The sequence below is a fragment of the Desarmillaria tabescens genome (genome assembly GCF_030435595.1).
Source record: "Desarmillaria tabescens strain CCBAS 213 chromosome Unknown EV420scaffold_131, whole genome shotgun sequence".
Classification (NCBI taxonomy): Eukaryota; Fungi; Basidiomycota; class Agaricomycetes; order Agaricales; family Physalacriaceae; genus Desarmillaria; species Desarmillaria tabescens.
In genome coordinates, this window is record NW_026848430.1 from 50,233 (window position 1) to 70,082 (window position 19,850).

General features: G+C 47.0%; 2 protein-coding genes across 2 annotated transcripts; one reads left to right on the forward strand and one right to left on the reverse strand.

Moving 5' to 3' along the window:
• Positions 1-11,727: 11,727 nt before the first annotated feature.
• EV420DRAFT_1673561 (uncharacterized protein) lies at positions 11,728-12,924 on the forward strand (the record flags this gene model as incomplete). Its single annotated transcript, XM_060479119.1, has 4 exons — positions 11,728-11,825; positions 11,892-11,980; positions 12,024-12,085; positions 12,142-12,924. 4 exons carry the CDS (start codon positions 11,728-11,730, stop codon positions 12,799-12,801), a joined length of 909 nt encoding a protein of 302 aa, XP_060322193.1. The 3' UTR covers positions 12,802-12,924.
• A 2,518-nt stretch (positions 12,925-15,442) lies between these two features.
• EV420DRAFT_1770362 (uncharacterized protein) lies at positions 15,443-16,536 on the reverse strand (the record flags this gene model as incomplete). The annotated part of the gene is made up of 6 exons (XM_060481071.1): positions 15,443-15,502; positions 15,560-15,845; positions 15,907-15,987; positions 16,036-16,143; positions 16,196-16,441; positions 16,486-16,536. The coding sequence occupies 6 exons, from the start codon at positions 16,534-16,536 to the stop codon at positions 15,483-15,485; spliced, it is 792 nt and encodes a 263-aa protein (XP_060322194.1). The 3' UTR covers positions 15,443-15,482.
• Between the last annotated feature and the right edge of the window lie 3,314 nt (positions 16,537-19,850).

Sequence of the window (19,850 nt, forward strand, 5' to 3'; positions counted from 1 at the left end):
GACGTCGAGGAATGGCTTCCAGACGCCGTGGGCGGCATTGTAGAGTGCGACCCGGATTGGCTGGCCTTGGTAGTGAGCATGTAGCTGGGCGAAGGCGGAGTTAATGTCTGCTGTGCCGTAGGATGAGATGGGGAATGGGGCAGCGGTTCCACCAGCAGAGGTGATCTCGTCTGAGAGGGCCTTGAGAGAGTCGGCACCACGAGCGATGAGGGCTATGGCATAGCCTTCTTTGGCGAAGAGACGCCTGATATTTATCAGATAATTTTTGCAAGAGAAGAGAAAGAAAAACGTACGCTGCTGCTGCACCAGTACCAGTACCCGAACCAAGACCTGTATTCAAAGTGAGTTAACAAGCTGTCTCAACGCGAGTACTGAAGGTAACTTACCTGCGACAACAGCTACGGGTTTGTTCGTCATGTTGCAGAGATATGATGATGGGAATTGGAGAGCAGGATGACGGACTATTTATTTGTGAGCAAGATGGCGAAATTGTCAGCTGAGAAAGCCATTACCAATCGATGTCTGATAATGCTCATGCCGCAGGATTCTGACACCATGCCGAGAGCGATTATTGAGAACAGCGCAGCTTGGCCCTTCAAGGGTTCAAATTCAAAGTGGAAGCTTGTCCTATAAGAAAAAAGGACCGATCCTGAAGGAGCGAAGAAAGGGAAGACGTTTGAAAATTGGAAGTGTTGTCTATATTTGGCTGTGGCGTGTCAACCTCCAAATGCCGAAACAATGCCGATCCCCCCGGTAATCAACCGGCAATGTAACAACTTGACTCGAAAATCCTGCTCAGACGTCCGGAGGAGAACCGGCCGGCTTACACTCCACGTTGCATCAAAGCAGACCATCCACCACGTTCTCAGAATCTGCGTGAGTAATCAGCATAGCCGTGATACACGGTCACAATCATGAGCTGTCAGTGTCTCAAAGGCCCGGGGAGGAACAAGGCAACTCCCTTTCGGATTCTTTGGTGACCACGATCAAATGACAGAGAACATCTATCCATACTCCGTGTATCCCTTGCGACTCAGAAGAACACTGATTCCACGCGGGTTTTTCAGCCCAAGCATGTCCCAACGAGCCGTTGTCCGAGAAGGATCCATCTTCTAAAGATAAAAATCTCGTCTCGTAAGTCATCCTTCTCGCTGAATCATAAACGTGACTTTGTTCGTAACCGGTGTTTTTCCTCGACCGTTGTTCTTTGCGACGTAAACGATCTACCATATAGACGTGGAACGATCACCATCTCTTCTACTGAAAAAGATGGGCGCTGATATTGATTTATTGCCGCAGCCTCAACAGAGAACCATCATATCATGCTTATGGGGAGTTCATTTAAGCTCGGGAAGCCGAGGGAGTGGCGTCTTGGCTAGCTTCGTTGAGCTGTGACTATTCCTTATGGTATGAAGGCAGTGTTCGCTTCGGCATCGTCTCAATATCACCCATCAGTTCTGAAATTTTTACCATCATTTGCAGTAGGCTTTAGATGATGCTCCAGCTCCTGGCTCGTTATAAGACTCCGGCTGCCTTCAAGTGCAGTCATTTACCCTCAGCAGTCCCTGTACTATCGAAAATTCCACCGCAATGTCGATGGCAACAACAATCTCGAGCCTCTCCCCCGAAGACATGCAAATAATCTTCAAGGCCATGAATACCTATCTCAATATGACAATTATGGAAGCATCACTTTTCGGTATATCTCCCTAGATCCGCGTGCTCTTCATTCCTTCGATACTGAATGTGCAGTACAGGAATATATACGGGCGTCTTCTGCGCTACAATGTGGAATATTTGTTCGTGTAACTGTACTTATCTATCTAAATTTTCTGACACGACAAGGTAGTTTCCTCAGAACGGTCTAAAAGCGGTCGAGGAAAACAAATCATGGTCACCATCATCTCGTGTCTCTTCATTTTGGAGGCAGTAACCTTTGGGACGGATTGGTCCTTCACACACAGTGCGTTTATACAGAACGGGTGGGACCTTTTCACTGTATTTGGAGCACTACAAGGACGCAGTCCTACGTCCTTCAGGATGTCATTGACGATAAACATTGACGGTGGGATTAGCACTATCCTCGCGGATATATCGATGGTATGTCTGGCATAATTCTCCATATAATACAACAGCCTTGACGTATTTCTTGTAGATTTGGCGGTGTTGGACAGTCTGGGGACGACGATGGCCCGTGATCATTCTTCCCACCCTCTGTTCCCTTGCCGGAACAGGTACGTCAACCCATCGCAATTCTTCGTATGTCGATGTCTCATCAATTATAAAGCTACCAAGGTCTTTCAAACATATCATTACGTCCATGACAACACTAATAACATTGCGGATACCAATTCCTATCACATTGAAACGATGTGGACTATCTCGTACCTCTCTCTCTCTGTGGCAACAACTATGGTCTGCACCATCCTTATTATAATCAGGATCTTTGTGGCTGGAAGAGCGAATCATGGTGGTATTCAATTATACAGAGGCGTGATTGAAATACTCGTGGAATCTGCCTTGCTCTATTCCGTCACGCTCCTCATTTATACTGTATTCGTAGCCATAAACAATCCAGGAGGCTCGTATTTCGACGTCATCGCTCCTATCGCACGAGTAGGTGTTTAATTCAAGGATGTACTTGATTCCATGGGCTGAAATATTTCTGCAGGGAATCGCACCAACGCTTATCGTGGGACGAGTCGCCGCAGGTCATGCACGGCCCAACGATTCTTGGAATGCTAGTTCAGCTTCTTCGCTTCGCTTTGGAGCAAGTCCTGGGGGTCAAAGCCAAGGTACAACGGACGAAGAAGCTGGTGGACAAGAAGGGCAATGCCTCGCTGAAAGTTTCGGAGGACATCTCAATGGCAACCGTGGTCCAGAAGAAGAGGCTGTAAGCGGGCACGCTAATGAGCCAAGTCAAACCATGGCTCGTATTATTCAATCTTGAATGCTAAAATATCCGTTCATATAATATAAAGCGAAGTAGGCAGTGGCCTCCTGTCCTTAATAACATTATCGGAGTAACAGTAGGTCTAACATTGACAATAGACTCCGTCAGTGACCTACAATGTGCTAGCTTGAGCAATGACAACGTACCCTCTTAACTATCGTAGATTTAGATCTGAAGACGCCGACGCTGCCAAATTTCAAGATCAACGGTCTGACATTGAATAAAAGTAACGCAGTAGCATATGGTGTTCCTAAATTTAGACCTCAGAAGGGTGCGAGGGAAAGACAATGAACCGCTCCTTCAAAAAGGATTAGAAAAAGCGGATCACTGTTAAAATCATCAGGATGACATAAAGAATCAGGTAGCGTCATCGACTCACTTGAGACTCAGTGGCCTCTTCTACGAGCTACCTAGGCCTCTGCAAGGGAATCCCATTTCATACTTCCGGTACTTTGTGTTATGCTAGGGCACAAGACAACGTATAGAACAGAAATATGTGCTCCGAGAACTGGGATATTATGGGTAGATGGAACCGGTAGGGTACCAACTATTATTTCCGCCTTTCTAATCATCTCCAAGATGACGATCGCACACCGCTCACACCACTTCCGCCGTCTTTTCCGGACCAATGAGCATCACATCACTATCATCCGCACCCGCTTCACTGCCTTCCCTTTCCGATCTCGGTAGGCACTGTAAATGCAGCGGATGCATATCATCCCTAGACGGACCCGTATCCGTGTTCCTAGATACAACACGAAGAAGTATCAACGCCGGTGCGATTCCCTGCCCAAAATCTCTGTGAGTTTTATTTGTAAGCGAAAGAATTTCCAACTTACAACGACGGAGTCAAGCACCGCTCCTGGATACATGTTATAAAGACTATTCGTCCCATCGAACACGATGAAGACCGCCAGGACAACGACATACAGTGCGGATGATTCTACCAAGATCTCTATGACATGATAGTACAGGTTGGGCATGAAGTGTGGGGAACCCCTGGTCTTGATCGCCTTAACCAGGCGGTACACGATGAGCGTTGTACAAATGATCGTTGTAGGGAGTGCCATAACGTAATACGCTAATCCCCAGCAGATGGAGGTTCTCCCCGAAGAATTTTCTTGCGAATGAAGTGATGGTTCCAGAAGCTGAAGGAAGTATAAAATACCAAAGACTTGGATTAGTAAGTGACAAGATTTCATCAAGCCTAGAGTCTAGGAACCTACTCAATCCGCACATGGTGCATATGCAAGGAAGGATGACGACCCTCCAGTTTCTTTCCCAGATAATCCAGCACCTCCAAATCTAATAAAAAATTCAATTCAGCACCTGCTTCTCCAGAAGTGCTGGCAGGATACATATGGTAACACCATCCGTGGTAAATATGTTGATGCCTGCCACGATATCGCTGATCGTCAAGGCCCACATAGGGTTCATGAAGGCGAAGTACCTCGTTTCTTCCGTATCTCCCTTGATTATGAATGCCCATCTGGTATAGATCCACGTCATGGCAAGGTGCATCGTCGCCATGATGTACATAAACACCGAGATACCAGCGAGGACCTTCACCTGCCGTCTACGGGTAGTTGTGCTTGACACTATGCAATGGACCTTTCAATTCCAATCGTGTAGGTTAGGATCAACTACGCACGAATCCGCCGTGTTACAACGGCAAGCAATGCTGTGTACATTCCTAAGTCATAATAAGTTTCTGCACGACTGGTTTAAAACTGGAATCTTACCATGGGTTAGGGACTCGATGATAACTTCGTTGAACCAGGAATCAGAATATTGCGTAGCGATTATTTTGACAGATGCAAAGTCGGGACCGATCTGAGACATGGCACAGAAGACCAATAGCTAATTAGCGAGGAGGAAGGTGTTTCACGGTTTCGTATGGAGCCCCGACATTTATGCACAAGGGTCGAACGAGATGCCCCGGATATTTAAGGCTTAGCAAACTATCGATCTTATTTCAGTCGCATTATTCCGATGGTGGAAATATTTTGATGGGTGTAGCGACCGCTACATGATGAACAGATACTAAATTCCGTTCGTTGCACTGTGCAATGAACTGCATATTCATCGCCTAAAAGTGAAGAAGACCTATACGTTTCTTGATCTTGATAGAAAAAAAAAGATATCTTAACTGTGCAGATGGAGGTTTTTGATATCAAACGCGACTTGGGCGGAACAATGCACGCTAACAAGCATAGAACTTAGGTTGTTTCTGGATCAGTGTTGGTATAACCGTAGGCCGGTCGGATAACGGAAACACAGATTTTAATGTAGGCAGCCGACAGCGGATTGGGGAGAGTATAACGCTAGCTCTGAGATGCCGAAGGAATGATGAGATACGACACAATGATAAATTAGGTCATGTCTATGAGGATCGAAGGGGCAGAAAGCCAAGAAAGCGAGAAGCCAGTGTGGGAACACGCGTGAATGATTCTGGTAGAGGCAATGAGGAGCACGAAGAACACCCTGGAAGACATCAGAAGATCCGGTAGTAAAAGCACACATTGAGAAGAGAAATCAGAGCCAGGCATGGTGGCAGTTGACTTCATGGCTCAAGTGCGGCAGTGCCCATGGCCATGGCATGGCAGACTCGGACGCAACTCGAATCCGGCCGCTGTTCCGATTCGGCGAGTGAGCTTTGTCAGCACCCTCTGGCACGGCAATTCCTTTTGCTTCTCACATACTTCTAGTCCTCCTAGGAAAGGCGTCGAGATCGAGTCGCCCTCGCCACCACCCAAGACAGCACACAAAGAGGAAGATAACTGCATTATATGTTTGCAGGCTCTCGAAGACCGGACTTGCTCGCACTCCAGCGGCAGTACGAGGGAAAAACAAGACCTTAAAAGGTTTCTACTCCAACCGTCGGAGCACCAATGTGGAGTTTCCGTGGGTTTTGGAGGAAGAGGAATCTTGGATGGGTGATGATAATGAACTACTGGATGAAGATGCCCCCGCCAGGATTGAATGGCGACAGTTCCATGTTGAAGTCTTGCAGGATGAGTGATGAGTCGAAGAAGCTGACTGGAGGCCGAACCAGATCTTGCATACGAAAGGCGGGCCTGGTTTGGTATAGCCAAAATGCATCATAATATAGCACCTATACCGGCAGGGAATGACTAGAAGCAGAAAATGGGGAGAAGAAATCTAAGCGACCAGAAGTCAAGTGGTTCAACTCGGAGTTGAACGCATCAAACGCACGCAAACGCAGTTGAACGCACACACGCAAGGGTAGAACGCAGAATTCTCCTCGCCTCCAGTACCCAAACCAAGACCTGTATTCAAAGCGAATGAATGAGCTTTGTCGACGCGAATGTTGAAGGCATTCTACCTGCGATAACAGCTACGGGTTTGTTCGGCATGTTGGAGAGATATGATGATGGAAATTGGAGAAAAGGATGTCGATGAGCGACTATTTATTGATGAGCAAGATGGCGAAATCGTCAGCTGAGAAAGACTTTACTAATCGATGTCTGAAAATGCTCATGCCGGGAGATTCTGACACCATGCCGAGAGCGAAGATTGAGAACACCGCAAGCTTGGCCTATCGATAAATCGAGAGATTTTTCCTGTAAGAAAAAGGACCGATTGTGGAAGAGCGAAGAAAAGGAAGCGTTTGAACATTGGAAAGGCTGTCTTTATTTGGCCATGGGCGTGCCAAAGCCGAATTGCCGAAACAACGCCGACTGCACCGGGGCAATGCGTTAAATCTAAAGTCCTGCTTGAATCCTGGTATGACGAGGTCCTTCCGGCTTATACTACCTCAGTCCACGCTTTATCAGCATGGGCATCGCTCCCGAAGGATGAGTATAAAGGAACATAGGGACACTAATATCGTTGGAATAGTCAAGATACCGGAAAGGCAAAGGAGACCATCCAGCAGGGGGTTATAACGCCCTCAGACTTTGCGTGAGTGGTCAGTGTAGCTGCAATGAGATCCCTGATCATTGGCTTTCATAATCAGGAGTTGTAAGTGTCTCACAGGCCCGGGGGGGAACAAGGCACCCCCTTGAGGGTTTCTCGTTTTAATCCATAAGGTCAAGATTACTACGTGGGCGGCGATCGTAACTGAAATATGATCAATTGGCAGGACATCTATCTGTATATCGTTCATCCATTACGAACAAAAAGGACACCGCTTCCACGCGTCTTTGTAGCCCAACTCTGTCCAGACCGAGAAGGATCTGTCATCCCAAGATAAAAATATCATCACATCAGCCATTCTTCTCGCTACAGAATCACGAACGTAACTTTGTTCGTTGGTAAGCGGTGTTTTTCTCGGCTGCTACTCGTTGCGACGTGAACGATCTGCCATATAAATGTGGAACGATCACCATCTCTTCTACTGAATAAGATGGGATCTGATAGCGTGATAGACTCACTTGGAGCTCGCAGAGGCCCTCTTCTACGACCTATCTCTTTAAAGGGCTTCTGATATTTGGCGGTATACTAGGTCACAAGATAATGTATAGGATGGAAACATATCTTCGGAGAACCTATTTATGGGCATATGGAATCAACAAAGCATCAACTATCATCTCCAAGATGACGATCGCACACCGCTCATACCACTTCGGCCGTCTTTTCCGGACCAATGAACATCACCTCATTATCATCCACACCTGTTTCACTGCCTTCCGTTTGCGATCTCGGTAGGCAATGTAAAGGCGGCGGATGTATATCATCTTGTGACGGGCCCGTATCCCAGTTCCTGGAAAAAACACGAAGAAGTATCAACGCCGGTGCAATTCCCTGCCCAAAATCCCTGTGAGTTTTATTTGTAAGCGAAAGAATTTCCAACTCACAACGACGGAATCAAGCACCGCTCCCGGATACATGCTGTAAGGACTTTTTGTCCCATTGAACACAATGAAGACCGCCAAGACAAAGACATACAGTCCGGATGATTCTACCAAAATCTCTATGATGTGGTAGTACAGGTTGGGCATGAAGTGCAGGGAACTCTTAGACTTGATCGCCTTAACCAGGCGGTACACGATGAGCGTTGTACAGATGAGCGTTGTAGGGAGTGCCATGACGTAAAACGCTAATCCCCAGCGGATGGAGGTTCTCCCCGAAAGATTTCCTTGTGAATCAAACCATGGTGCCAGAACCTGAAGGAGGTACGAAATGCCAAAGACTTCGATCAGTAAGTGACTAGAGATCATCCAGACTAGAATATATGGACTTACTCATTCCGCATAACGTGCATATGCAAGGCAGGATGACGACTCTCCAGTTCCTTCCCCAGATAATCCAGCACCTCCAAATCTAATATGAATTTCAACTCAACATCTGCTTCTCCCGAAGTGCTGGTAGGAGACATACGGTAACACCATCCGTAGTAAATATATTGATGCCTGCCGCGATATCGCTCATCGTCAAGGCCCACGTAAGGTTAGCAGTGGTCATCCAGTCCCTGAGGGCCAAGTATCTTGTTTCTTCTGTCTCCACCTTCGGTATGAATTGCTTCCTGATATAGAACCATATCAGGGCAACGTGGATCGTCGCAATGATGTACATGAACACCGAGATACCAGTGAGGACCTTCACTTGCCGCCTATGGGCGTTTGTGCTCGACACTATGCAAGGGACTTTTCAGATTCAATTGTGTAAGCTAGATCAACTACACACGAATTTGCCACAGTACGACAGCAAGAAACGCTGTGTAAATTCCTAAGTGATAGTCTGAATAAGTTCCTGAATGACTGGTTTAAAATAATATTCTCACCATGGGTTAGCGACTGGATGATAGCGCCATCGACCCAGGAGCCAGCATACTGCGGTGCAAGTACTTGGATGTCGGGATCGATCTGAGACATGATACAGAGGACTAGAAGCCACCTGTAGCTAATTGGGGAGGAAGAATGCGGTTGATGGTTTCACATGGAGACTCGATGTTTATTATTAAGGATCGAACGCGGTGGCTTTAAGGTTTCGCAAGCTATCCAACTTATTTTTGGCTCATTGTTCATGGGGTGGAAAAAATTTTTGGGTGTAACCAACGCTACATGATAAACAGATGCTGAATTCCGTTATTCGCATTGTACAATGGATTTCATCTAAATCTCCTGGGTGACATGCACAGGAGCCCTGGGAGTCGCCAAAGATGTTGAATCAATGTGAACGACTAGGACACTCACCTAGGGCTTCGCACCGTACCGTATACGGTATACGGCCGTATAGCCACGGTACAGTGACGGGCGACGGCTGATCCGTAACCGTACCGTCAATGCTCTTAGAACTAGGTTGACGGTACGGTACGGGTATATAGACGGCCGTGCCGGTCGTCAATACGGCCGTTGAATAATACATACCTGATATTTGGGGCTTCGGAGCAGCTCCAGGTCCTGCCATGGGCACGTCGTCATCTGCATCGTGATAAAAATTGAATTTCGAGGGGGATTTCAAGTTTCCATTGGCATCGAGGGCACACTGATCTGTCATGATGCTCAGAATGTGGTTGTAAGTCTGCGAAAAAAGGACCATTATATACTCTTTCGTGAACTCCTCTGGCTTAAAATTCAGCAGTATTTGACAGGTGCACAGGCCAGCGGGGGGCAAATTATTCCGCAATATGTGTGGGTAGTCAAACTCAAAGGATGAAACAGTAGTAGAATAGAGGCAGCAGAAGCAGGAAATAGAAAGTATTCTATGCTGGTAAGGGTTAGAGCTTGAGTAGAGCGAGTGAAAGAAGATCGGGTGGTAGCGCTGAAGAGCTTGCGGTGCCAGCACATCGTGGTACGATGTTAAGTGTATGGCAAACACGTGTACAGTGTGATCTGATGACGGTTATTTTTAGATACATACACGGCCGTCGATTACCGTATGACGGCCGTGTTTATACGGTTGCTAACGGTATACGGGATGTCCGTATACCGTCCGTCTCTGGGCAAGTTATTTCGCCAGACGGAACGGGCACGGTACCCGTATGACGGCACCCGTATAACCGTACTATACGGTGACGGTGCGAAGCCCTACACTCACCAGACGTCTCCAAAGCTACTGTAACCATATCGCAGTTTCTAGATCATCTGATCATCTCAAGCGATGTCGAAATGAAGTAGAGGAGTAAAGGAGAGCTATACACTTTCTTGATCTTGATAAAAAAAAAGATATCTCAACTCCGCAGATGGAAGTCTTTGATATCAAGTCCGACTTGGGAGGAACGCTGCGCAATGACGGGCATAGAAAGGTTGTTCCTGGGATCGACTTTGATATCACCATAGACCGGGTCGGAAAACGGAAACACAGATTTTAATGTAGGTAGCCAACAAGGTATTCGGTAAAGTGTTATGTAGCGCTGAGATGCGGAAGGAATGATGAGATACGATAGAATGGTAAATTAGATAACGTCGATGAGGATCAAAGGGGCAGAAAGCCAAGAAAGCGAGAAGTCAGTGTAGGTACGCGTAAGTGATTTCGGTAGAGGCGATGACGAGCATGAAAAAAAAACTCGGGAAGAAGTCAGAAAATCTAAAAGTCAAAGCACAGATTGAGCAGAGAAATCAGAGCTTAGCAAGAACGTTGCTGGCAGACGCAACCATCCGGCGCGGATCCTGCTGTTCCGATTCGGCAAACGAGCTTTGTCAGCATTCTCAGGCACGGCAAACCCTTTTGTTTCCGCCCATGCAGGTCCCCAGAAGCTCCCACCAAATTTTGTCCGGATTTTAGCATATTTTAGGCCTCAAAATCGCAAAAACTTTGTCCGCAGTTAGCATATTTTGGAAATCTGGGACACTATCTGAACCAATATCAGTCCCGATTTGGACTTCTGACTCACTGCGTAAAATATTCCGGGAAAATTCCAACGAAAATTTGTAGTCATGTCGAAAACAGGTAAAATTGGGCTTTCAGTGCTAGATGGCGAAGTCCGCAGATTAGGCGGCCGGTTCCGTAGGGCCCCGGCCCGGGATGCCCGAAAGCGACTTCATCCGAGGTAGCATACTTTGAGCCCCAAAAGTTGCATATTTGAGGTCCGATTTTGGAATTTTTGCCAGACAAAGTTTGGTGGGAGCTTCTGGGGGCCTGCGTATGCTTCTAGTCCTCTTCGCAAACGCATCAAGCTCGAGTCACCCTCGGCACTCGCCACCACCCAAGACTCGACACAAAGAGGAATATAACTGCAGTATATGCATTCAGGCCCTCATAGACCACGTTGTCCACGCTTGCTCGCATTCCAGCGGCAGGTATGAGGGAAAAACAAGACTTTAAAAGGTTTCGTTCGAACGTCTCAAAACGACATGAAAAAACTTCCTTCCTTTGGAAACCCTTTATGTAAGGTCTCGTTTTATCTTACACAAACCGTGTCAGTGCCCTGAGTGTCTGGTTGTCTGCACTGGTGAAGGAACCTTTTGCATATAGTCAGTGTGTGGCTGATATAGATGTCTAAAGCAATCAAGAAAGTGACCTTAGCGTCCTCAGATGATTAGAGAGTACCTTGTTTATCGTGATATGGTTATCAGAAACACTACCTCGCGTCTCTCTAAAAGCTGGGATTACTATCGTTACGTGCTACACCGGCCGTGATCCAGAAGTGCGTAGATGATGGCGCAGGAGAGAGTGTAGCAGACGACACCAGGACGAGGCGGATCAGCTGGGGCGGCCGATAGAGAAAGGTGCAGGGTGTACAATCACAGGCTAGTCGTAAAGGTGCGTCCGAATACATTTACCAATTATTCTGTCTGACTTTTTCGTAGCATATATCCTCGGATGTGTATACCAAGCACCAGCCATACCCTCGCGTAGCGCAGGTCACCATGGGCCAAGTGATGATGAGCAAGACGACGATGATTTTACGGCATGAACTTAGAGTGTCGGATGATCTCGATGTCATGGTGCGGCTCTTACTTGATACGTGTGTTCCGTAGATGACTGATAGGGAATATAGTTTTTCATGCTGTTCACAATATCTCTCATTCAGTCCATGGTCCGAGTCAGTTGTGAAGCTACGAGCGAAATTTTTGGACATAGATACGGATGGAAGAGTTATGGCAGAACATTTCGCGCACGGTGAGAAAAATTCTGCGGAATATTATTTTACTGACACAAGCAGGGGTTTACTCGTATGTACGGTCGCTGTTCAAGGACTTGTTCATGTACGACAGCAGTGTTCAGGTGAGCAATCACAGTAGTATTGATATTTCTGACAGGACTTAGAATTGTCTAGCTAGTACGATACATCTCCGCATGTAAGCTCTCCTTCAAGACCGAGACCAAGACGATCGAGAGGGGTCGACGAGCACCTTCGCCAGAGATCCAGATCGAGAATCAGGTCACCAAGTCCCTGCGGCCACGACGATGCGCCGTCATCACTTCGAGATGCAAGACGGTCCGAAGATGACATCTCGCCTGTCCGGTTGATATCTTGGTCACCTTCGAGGCATCATTATCCCAGTGCGAGCAGTGCGTCATCTCCTTCAGTGACGCGAGTGACTATACCCGATGAAATAGACATACCGGCCTCGACTACCAATCCCATTGAACGGCCCTGTCTTCCAGAGGTGAAGAGTAAATCCAGAGTTACTGACGAACCTCATGGTGCTACCCCGAGCGATGTTGGACTTCAATCCGACGTGAAAGAAAAGTCCAGAGTGGATACGTCTCGTTTCTCTCCTGCATCCTCTAACTCCACAAGCAACTCGTTCGTACCACCCTTGGACTCCTTACGTGTTCATCTGGATGTGACTTCAGCGTCATCGTCGTCCAGTCCGAATTTTCTCTCCCAATTGTCGAGAGGTGAGAGTAGGAAGAGTTCTGCTGATGCATGGGGCTCTCAATCTTCGCTTGATGCAATGTCAGACTGGGATCATAAGACACCGTCACCAGCGTAAAAGACGGAAATCGTGCTCACGCAGGGTCGAATGCGTTTATTGGGGATGCTGCTGGAAGAGGGGAGGCGCGTCTCTCGCCCTGTTGATGATGTTGATCGGAGGTTGACGATGACGACGGTTGGTGGGGATGCGGCTTAAGGCTAAGAAGAGGGCGATGCGGCGATTGTCTCGTTGTATATGCGCGAACCGCCGTGGGTGGTGATAGGAAGCTACAGGATCTGCCCGTCAAGGGGATCGACGATGGACTAACTCCTGTCTTCTGGGCGGGATTCAACTTTGGGGGAGCGGTGAGCGGGTGCAATGTCACTCTTTTTTTCAGTACGTCGCCTTGAGATGAAGACATGGAGGATATGATTTATGTTGTTAGGGATAAATCATGAACTGCACGAGGTTGATACAAAATATTACCCAGAGGTGGTTTTGTTCGCTAGCAGATTGTGCTACGTTTGCTTGCACACCGTTTCTTCTACAAGATGTCCGTCGTGCTTCTCTGGCTGGCCAATTCGGCTATTGTTCGTGTATCTGATGACGACGTTCATTTTGTGGTGTTGATGTGTTGACGACTACATGTACGGTTAGACACAAGGTTCCCGACACAATATTACCAAGGTCAATTCACGTCCAGGTTCAATCAGTTGGTGTCATATCATTCTCACGTTACTAAGCGTCCAAGGTGAGTCTTGCTTTATTCTTTGAAGGTTTATTTCTATATTGTTCGAATCCTACGATGTGGTACGATTACACATGATGATGTTCTGTTCTCATCTTTGACCGTCATTTCTCTTTTCTTCCCTCTGCAAGCGCAGTATATTATTCTTTTAAATATCAGGTCTGGTTCCGTTTGACGGGAATTCGTAGCTGTGATTAGCTGATAGAAGTTCTGAAACCTGTTTTCCAATTTTCGTAAATGCTCCGACCTTTTTCAGGTTCTCGTACTAGCCCATAAGCAGCAGTGCACGTTTCCCCTTCCACCTCCCACTCATGCATCCTTGACCGGGAAAAACGTACTTAAGGTGTCCTCACAGAGTCTGGCAAAAGGGTCGCGCAACGTAAATGTTTCGCATGCATTACGGAGGTACAACGAGTTACGTTAGGGGCAAACTTGTCTAGGTTTCTTTCGTATCGTAGATCACTTGACGATATCTGTGTCCGATATACCATACGAATTTTCAGCATCATACTGACGAAAACCCTGGTAGCTCGCATGTCTGCTGTACCAGCGTCTTCCCGTGTTTCTCGTTTACCCTTTTCACATCTCTCCTGGCCGCCTTCCTGGACCCTGTCCTGATGCACAGGAACAGGCTTTCCAATCCTGTATAAGAGCACAAGTAGTCGAAAACCACCGGCTCAGATTTCAAAATGGTGAGCGATAACTGCCGAACGAATATCTGCTCCACCTGTAATGAAGCCCAGAACTCTGGCGGTATGAAATCTATGCAGAGTTCAAGAGATCGCAAGTGATGAAGGTGGGGAATCAGGAGGGGAACTTCGGGTCGGCGCAAAGTCAAGTTCCCGCAAAGAGATAATTCAGTGAGGAAGCTATACGTTCCACTTGGATACCAACAAAAGAGAGTGAGCAGGGATGGGGGAAAGAGGCTTGCAGGATGAAAACAGTGGTAGACGCCAAGTGATGATAGGTTCGGACTGTTCGCTATGAGTACGGCTACAGATGAGAGGCAATCGGACCCTATGATGTTGAGCTTGGCGAGATTGGGGAGGTTAGTGATGGGGATGCGGTTACCGTGCCAGCCGTGTACTGATAGCGAAGACACAGAAGGTAGTGTCGATATCTGCTTCCAGAGAGCGCTATTTTCGAGGAATCTCTTATCGAATCCGTCGTACCTAAACGATGTCAATCGAACACGTTGTACAAGAATGAAAGGATCTCACAGAATGCTCTGCAGCGATGTCAAGTATGGTATCGCAATGACGAGCAACCTTTCCAGATCCTTCGAGCTCTTTTCCCTCAGTCTCTTGAACAAAATCCAATCTAACGGGCCCATACGCTTCCTGCTTGGGGGCTTCAGCGAGACAAGGTGCAAGTGTCTGACATATTGCGCGAATGTCTTGTTGGAAACGATGGTTCCAAAATAACTTGTTCGATCATGGGAATTAAAGAAATGGGATTTCGTGATATCGATGACCAGCGTCTCGAAGACAATGGGCGTGGCGATCTTGCACAAATATGTGCATGTGGATCGGAGGGCCGTGCGGACGGTATCGCAAGCCTTGGAGAAACGTATCAGATTTGAATGTAGAATTGAAATTGACGGGCTCCGTACTAAACAGATGATGCGCTCTATCACTTCGGTAGGCAGAGAAAGTAACATTGTGGCGGTAAGAATCAAAGTGATCGGACGGTTACTCGGTTCCCTCAGTGCCCGTTTTGGTTATCACCACCCCACACATCGGCTGCGCAACAACATTGCCTGGTCAGAATTGATTTTAGTACTATATGAGATGGGACACTCAATAAGTTGTGGATGAGAGGTGTCATATGGCTTGTTCCGTGTTCGTAAAATGAGACCAGTGCTTGAACGGTCAACGAACGATTACCTAGCTCAGCACTAAAGGACCGATAAGTTGCCGATAAGGGACATCGTACACATAAAGCAAAAGAAATGATAGTATTACAAAAACCAGTACAAGTACATGAGACTTCAGTCCGAAGACACCCGTCATTATCTCGTTAAACTAGCGACTGTTGAAGTTCAAATCAAAAAAAAACTAAGCAAGGACAGGAATATGAAGCACTCACACAGCGCTGCGGCATCATCATTGGCCAATCCATCGAACAAACCGTCCGCGATCAAATCATCGTCATAATCATAATTCCTCTTCACATGCACGTTCTTACGATCTGGAGACTTCCTGGATTCGGAGACCACGATAACCTCATCATCATCTTCAGATTTTTGCTTAATTGAAGATTTTCCGCTCTTCTTGGCCTGGCTCGGAGACATGGAGACGACAATGACCTCGTCATCGGAGTCATCCTTCATTTTTACTTTCGAGGTAACAGATGTAGAGGTGGACGCCTGATGCTTTCGTGATGGTTCTCTAAATTCATTCTACAGCGCTCTTTATGTAAGAAAATGAGCTCACCGACAATTCTTTTGTGCTTTTCTTGTCGTCGGAGCCTCGTTTGTCTCTGGAAGTAGTACGATGAACTTCCTGTGCCAGATTCTTATTCATGTCAAATTGAAGATCGTAAATCACAGAGACAGTGCTCACCTCTACGTCAACCAAATTATACCAGAAAACCTTCCGGTGAGCGTCCTTCTTTGTCGGACTGTCCTTGACATCTCTCGGCTTGATCCTATCCATCTGCGCATCATCGAGCTATATGCACTTCCCATCAGATCCGTTTTATTCAAGCATGAAACACACTCACATTAAAGTTCCTCATAGCCGTTGTTCTCGATATCTTTCCCCCTTTCTTCTTTACGGTCTTCTTCGGCGAGGTATGTACTTTCGACAACGATGGATCCTGCTTCAGTTGCTGTTCCAGGGCCTCAACATCACCTGTGTCATAATACCGCACAAGTGAATTCTTGTAGCCCCTCTCTGTGCGAACAGGACGGAGTGTGTCCAGGTCAACAGGCTTCACTCTGTACCTCTTTGTTGCATCGCTGCGTAGCTAGAGGAAAATGAGACAAGTGAAAAAGTTTAATTGCAACTTACAATTTCTTCTGTCCCATCTGGATCAGTGGATTTCGTGGAAGCTTTAGGCATAATGAACGTCCAAGTCTAAGTCTGGGGATAAGAGATTCAGAATGTCGGTAATTTAGATCATGTGACTGGCTGAATTGTCTCATTATAATTGAGCCTGACAAGGCGCACCGGCGGAATTCATATTCCTATATAAAATTACTATTATACCGAAGTGTTTAATTCTACTGTTGATCAAAACCGTAAGTAAGAATCCTTCCTGCCTGGTGTGAATTACCATCGAGATTCGAACACAGGACCAAAACATTTAGACTCAGCGCTAATGCTAGCACGTAACCACTGAGCCAAATGAAAGACACCAACGGCCTTACTTTCGTATTGGTAGTCTTATAAAGTACTTTCTGGCTGGGTCTCTGTTACATCTGAAATAGCTCGATTCACCATGTTCCTACGTTTATATACCGCCAAACCTCTCGCAGACGCTAGTAACCATGTCCTTCATTGAGAACACGTCCGAAAGATAAACCATAGGAATGTCTGCACCTATATCCCTTAGCAGTCGTCCACGAATTTGTGCAAAAGCAATCGAGTCTATCCCACTGGCTGTCAAAGACTCTCCGAGATCTAGAGGTGCAAATAATCAGCGCGGTATTGTGGGAGAGGAAAAATACTATTACATACCTAAAAGCTCCCCTTTTCTCAGCTCGAGGACGTCTCGTATAATATTAATGAAGATTTCCTCTGCTTCTTCACTGGTCACCGCCAGTGAAGGCGCATTATCGCCAATGTCACCAATGATAGACGCAAACATGCTGTCCTCTTTGAACCCGGGGATCTCACCCATCAATTGCACGTCAAACTTTGCGATAACCTGGACTGGATCTGGATGCTTTTTGGCGTGTCCTATTGCCTTCATTATTATCGGGATACCTTCCACATGGCTAAGAGGCTTCACAAGACCCTTCGAAATGTCGACATTCTGGATGAGGGTGGACTCCCACGCGCCTAGCTGGAGGGAGATGGCTGATAATCCTAGCGTCTGGCGATACGTCGCAAGGTAGTCCAGGAATGAATTCGCCGCGACGTAGGCTATCTGCCCAATATTTCCTAAAGGAACGCTATTTTCCAGTCAGCTGCGTTTCATACTCCTGCTTTACGACAGACATGTACCTGATACTGCTTAGGAGCACGAAATGATCAATCGTTAAACCTAGTTCAAGGGACAACAAGTGTAGATTCCACGCCCCATCAATTTTAGGTTTCAACACTTGTTCAAAGTCGTGTTCAGTGATGTTTGGAATGATCGCGTCTCGAACGACTCCGGCGGTGTGGATGATATTGCGAACGGCGCCAAACTGGCTGCAAATTTCAAGCAGGACTTGACGAAGAGCTTCCTTGTTCGAAGCATCAGCCTGAAGATATTCTACTCTTGCAGATACAGAGGATATCTCCGAAAGTTCTTTGATTACCTTTCAAATGGTATGTTAGTGATATGAAACGCGAAAGGCTAAATATGCGAACCGTTTCTCTTGAACGTCGACCAATGAATACGATGGTATGCGATCCCGCTTTTGTTATATGAGACGCCAACGCTGACCCGATACTGCCTAGTCCGATGATGATGGTCACACCCTCAAAGGTAGCATCCTCGTCACCTTCTAGATGTTGTAGTCCTGGTACAAACTCGGATATTTTCCCTTGATCTGCATCATAACGCACAGAAACGAGGCTATCTTTAACCCTCCGTAACGGTCTCTGTTCTAATTCGCGTGCAATGAGGTCGACAATCTTGGCAGCTGGTAGACTTGGAGGGACATCCAACCCCCAGATGGTATCGTGTGAGCCGGTCTCTCGACGGAAGACTCGGAACATCCCTTGGATAACAGCACTTGCAGAGAAAGAATCCCCTTTGCCCGTACAGCCTGAGGAAAGAATGATGAGATTATCATAGCGAATCTTTCCTATCATGAGTGTCTTCATCAGCCGAAGAAGCGGTCTCCAACACGCTGACAATGTGCTCGAAAGAGGATCATTTGTAAACGAGGTCACATCAATTATGATAGACCTTGTCTTCGCCATGGGAACACCTACATCGGCGAAAACGAGAGTTGAAGAATTCGAGTCCGTGCCCTGAATTGTCGCCCACTGTTTGCAGTTAGCTAAGTCAGCATAAGCTACTTCCGATGTAACTTTGGCGAGTTCTTTCAGTAAAGGTGCATGAGGTGTCGGACTGATGTAGAGCGAAGAATCCAGAACGGAGGAAGGGGGCGCCGTACACGCTATGTCTCTCTGTACCCATGTATTACTGAACCAGTAGCTAGGAATAATGCCTGCATTTGTGGACGGAGCAGCCGTGTGCTTGATCGTTCCCACAGGAATCCAAGCAACTGAGTACCTCTTGCAGGACGCGAGAAGCTCCCCATCGTTAGAAAGGACGTCGAATTTGACAATCATAACGTGGTCGTTTCTCTCCCTGATAACCGGCAGATGATAGCGGCAAACAAAACTATCAGGAAAGTCGTTGGTATAAAAGGTTAAGCCTTCGAGGGAAGATGGCAGGAAAGACCCTTCTGTCCGTTCCGTGGGAGGAGCATCCCCCAATAGAGTGGTAACCACGCCGAACATATGCAAGCACGGGTCCAATTTGCGGATATAATCGTACTCGGGATAGCGCGCTGAAGCTTCGACTACAATAAACGCATCGACGCGATCATTCCATACGTCAAATCGAGTGATATTCCGGAAGGTTTCGCCGAAGTGAACGTGTCTGAAGGCATTATAGACCTTGACTTGGTCGATGACCTCGTTTGGCGGAATATCTGTCGGCCACTGCTTGTATGGATACGGTTCCGGCAAAAGGGAAAATTGTCCTGAACAGACCTTGTCATGTTCTTGGAACGTCTTGCCTTGGTACAAAGTGAAACCCCCATCTTGATCTAATAGCGCTTCTACGTGGACGTCCTCGTCCACGATAAGAGGCCGATGAAATCGTATGCTCTTTAACGACCGCGCTGTATTCCTCGACAATGAGATGAAGAAACTCGCCAACGCCGCTGCTGGAACAACTCGATGGCCTTCAATCTGGTGATCATCCAATACGACACGAAGACTGTCAGGGATTAAAAAGATCTCCTTTCCCGTGCCTTTACCGTTAGCATAGACTGCGGGTGGAGAGTCGCCTAAATTGTCGTAAGTGGGTATGAAAGAGGGGTAGTGGCGTTGACGCTGGAAAGGATATGTCGGAATGTCAGTTTTCGAGTACGCATATGGCCGTTCCGCATATAGTTCGGCGAGATCGATGCTAGCACCATTTTGATATAGGCTTGCTAATCCTTTGAGGAGTGCCATCTCTTGATCGGTACCTTTCTTCCTTGAGA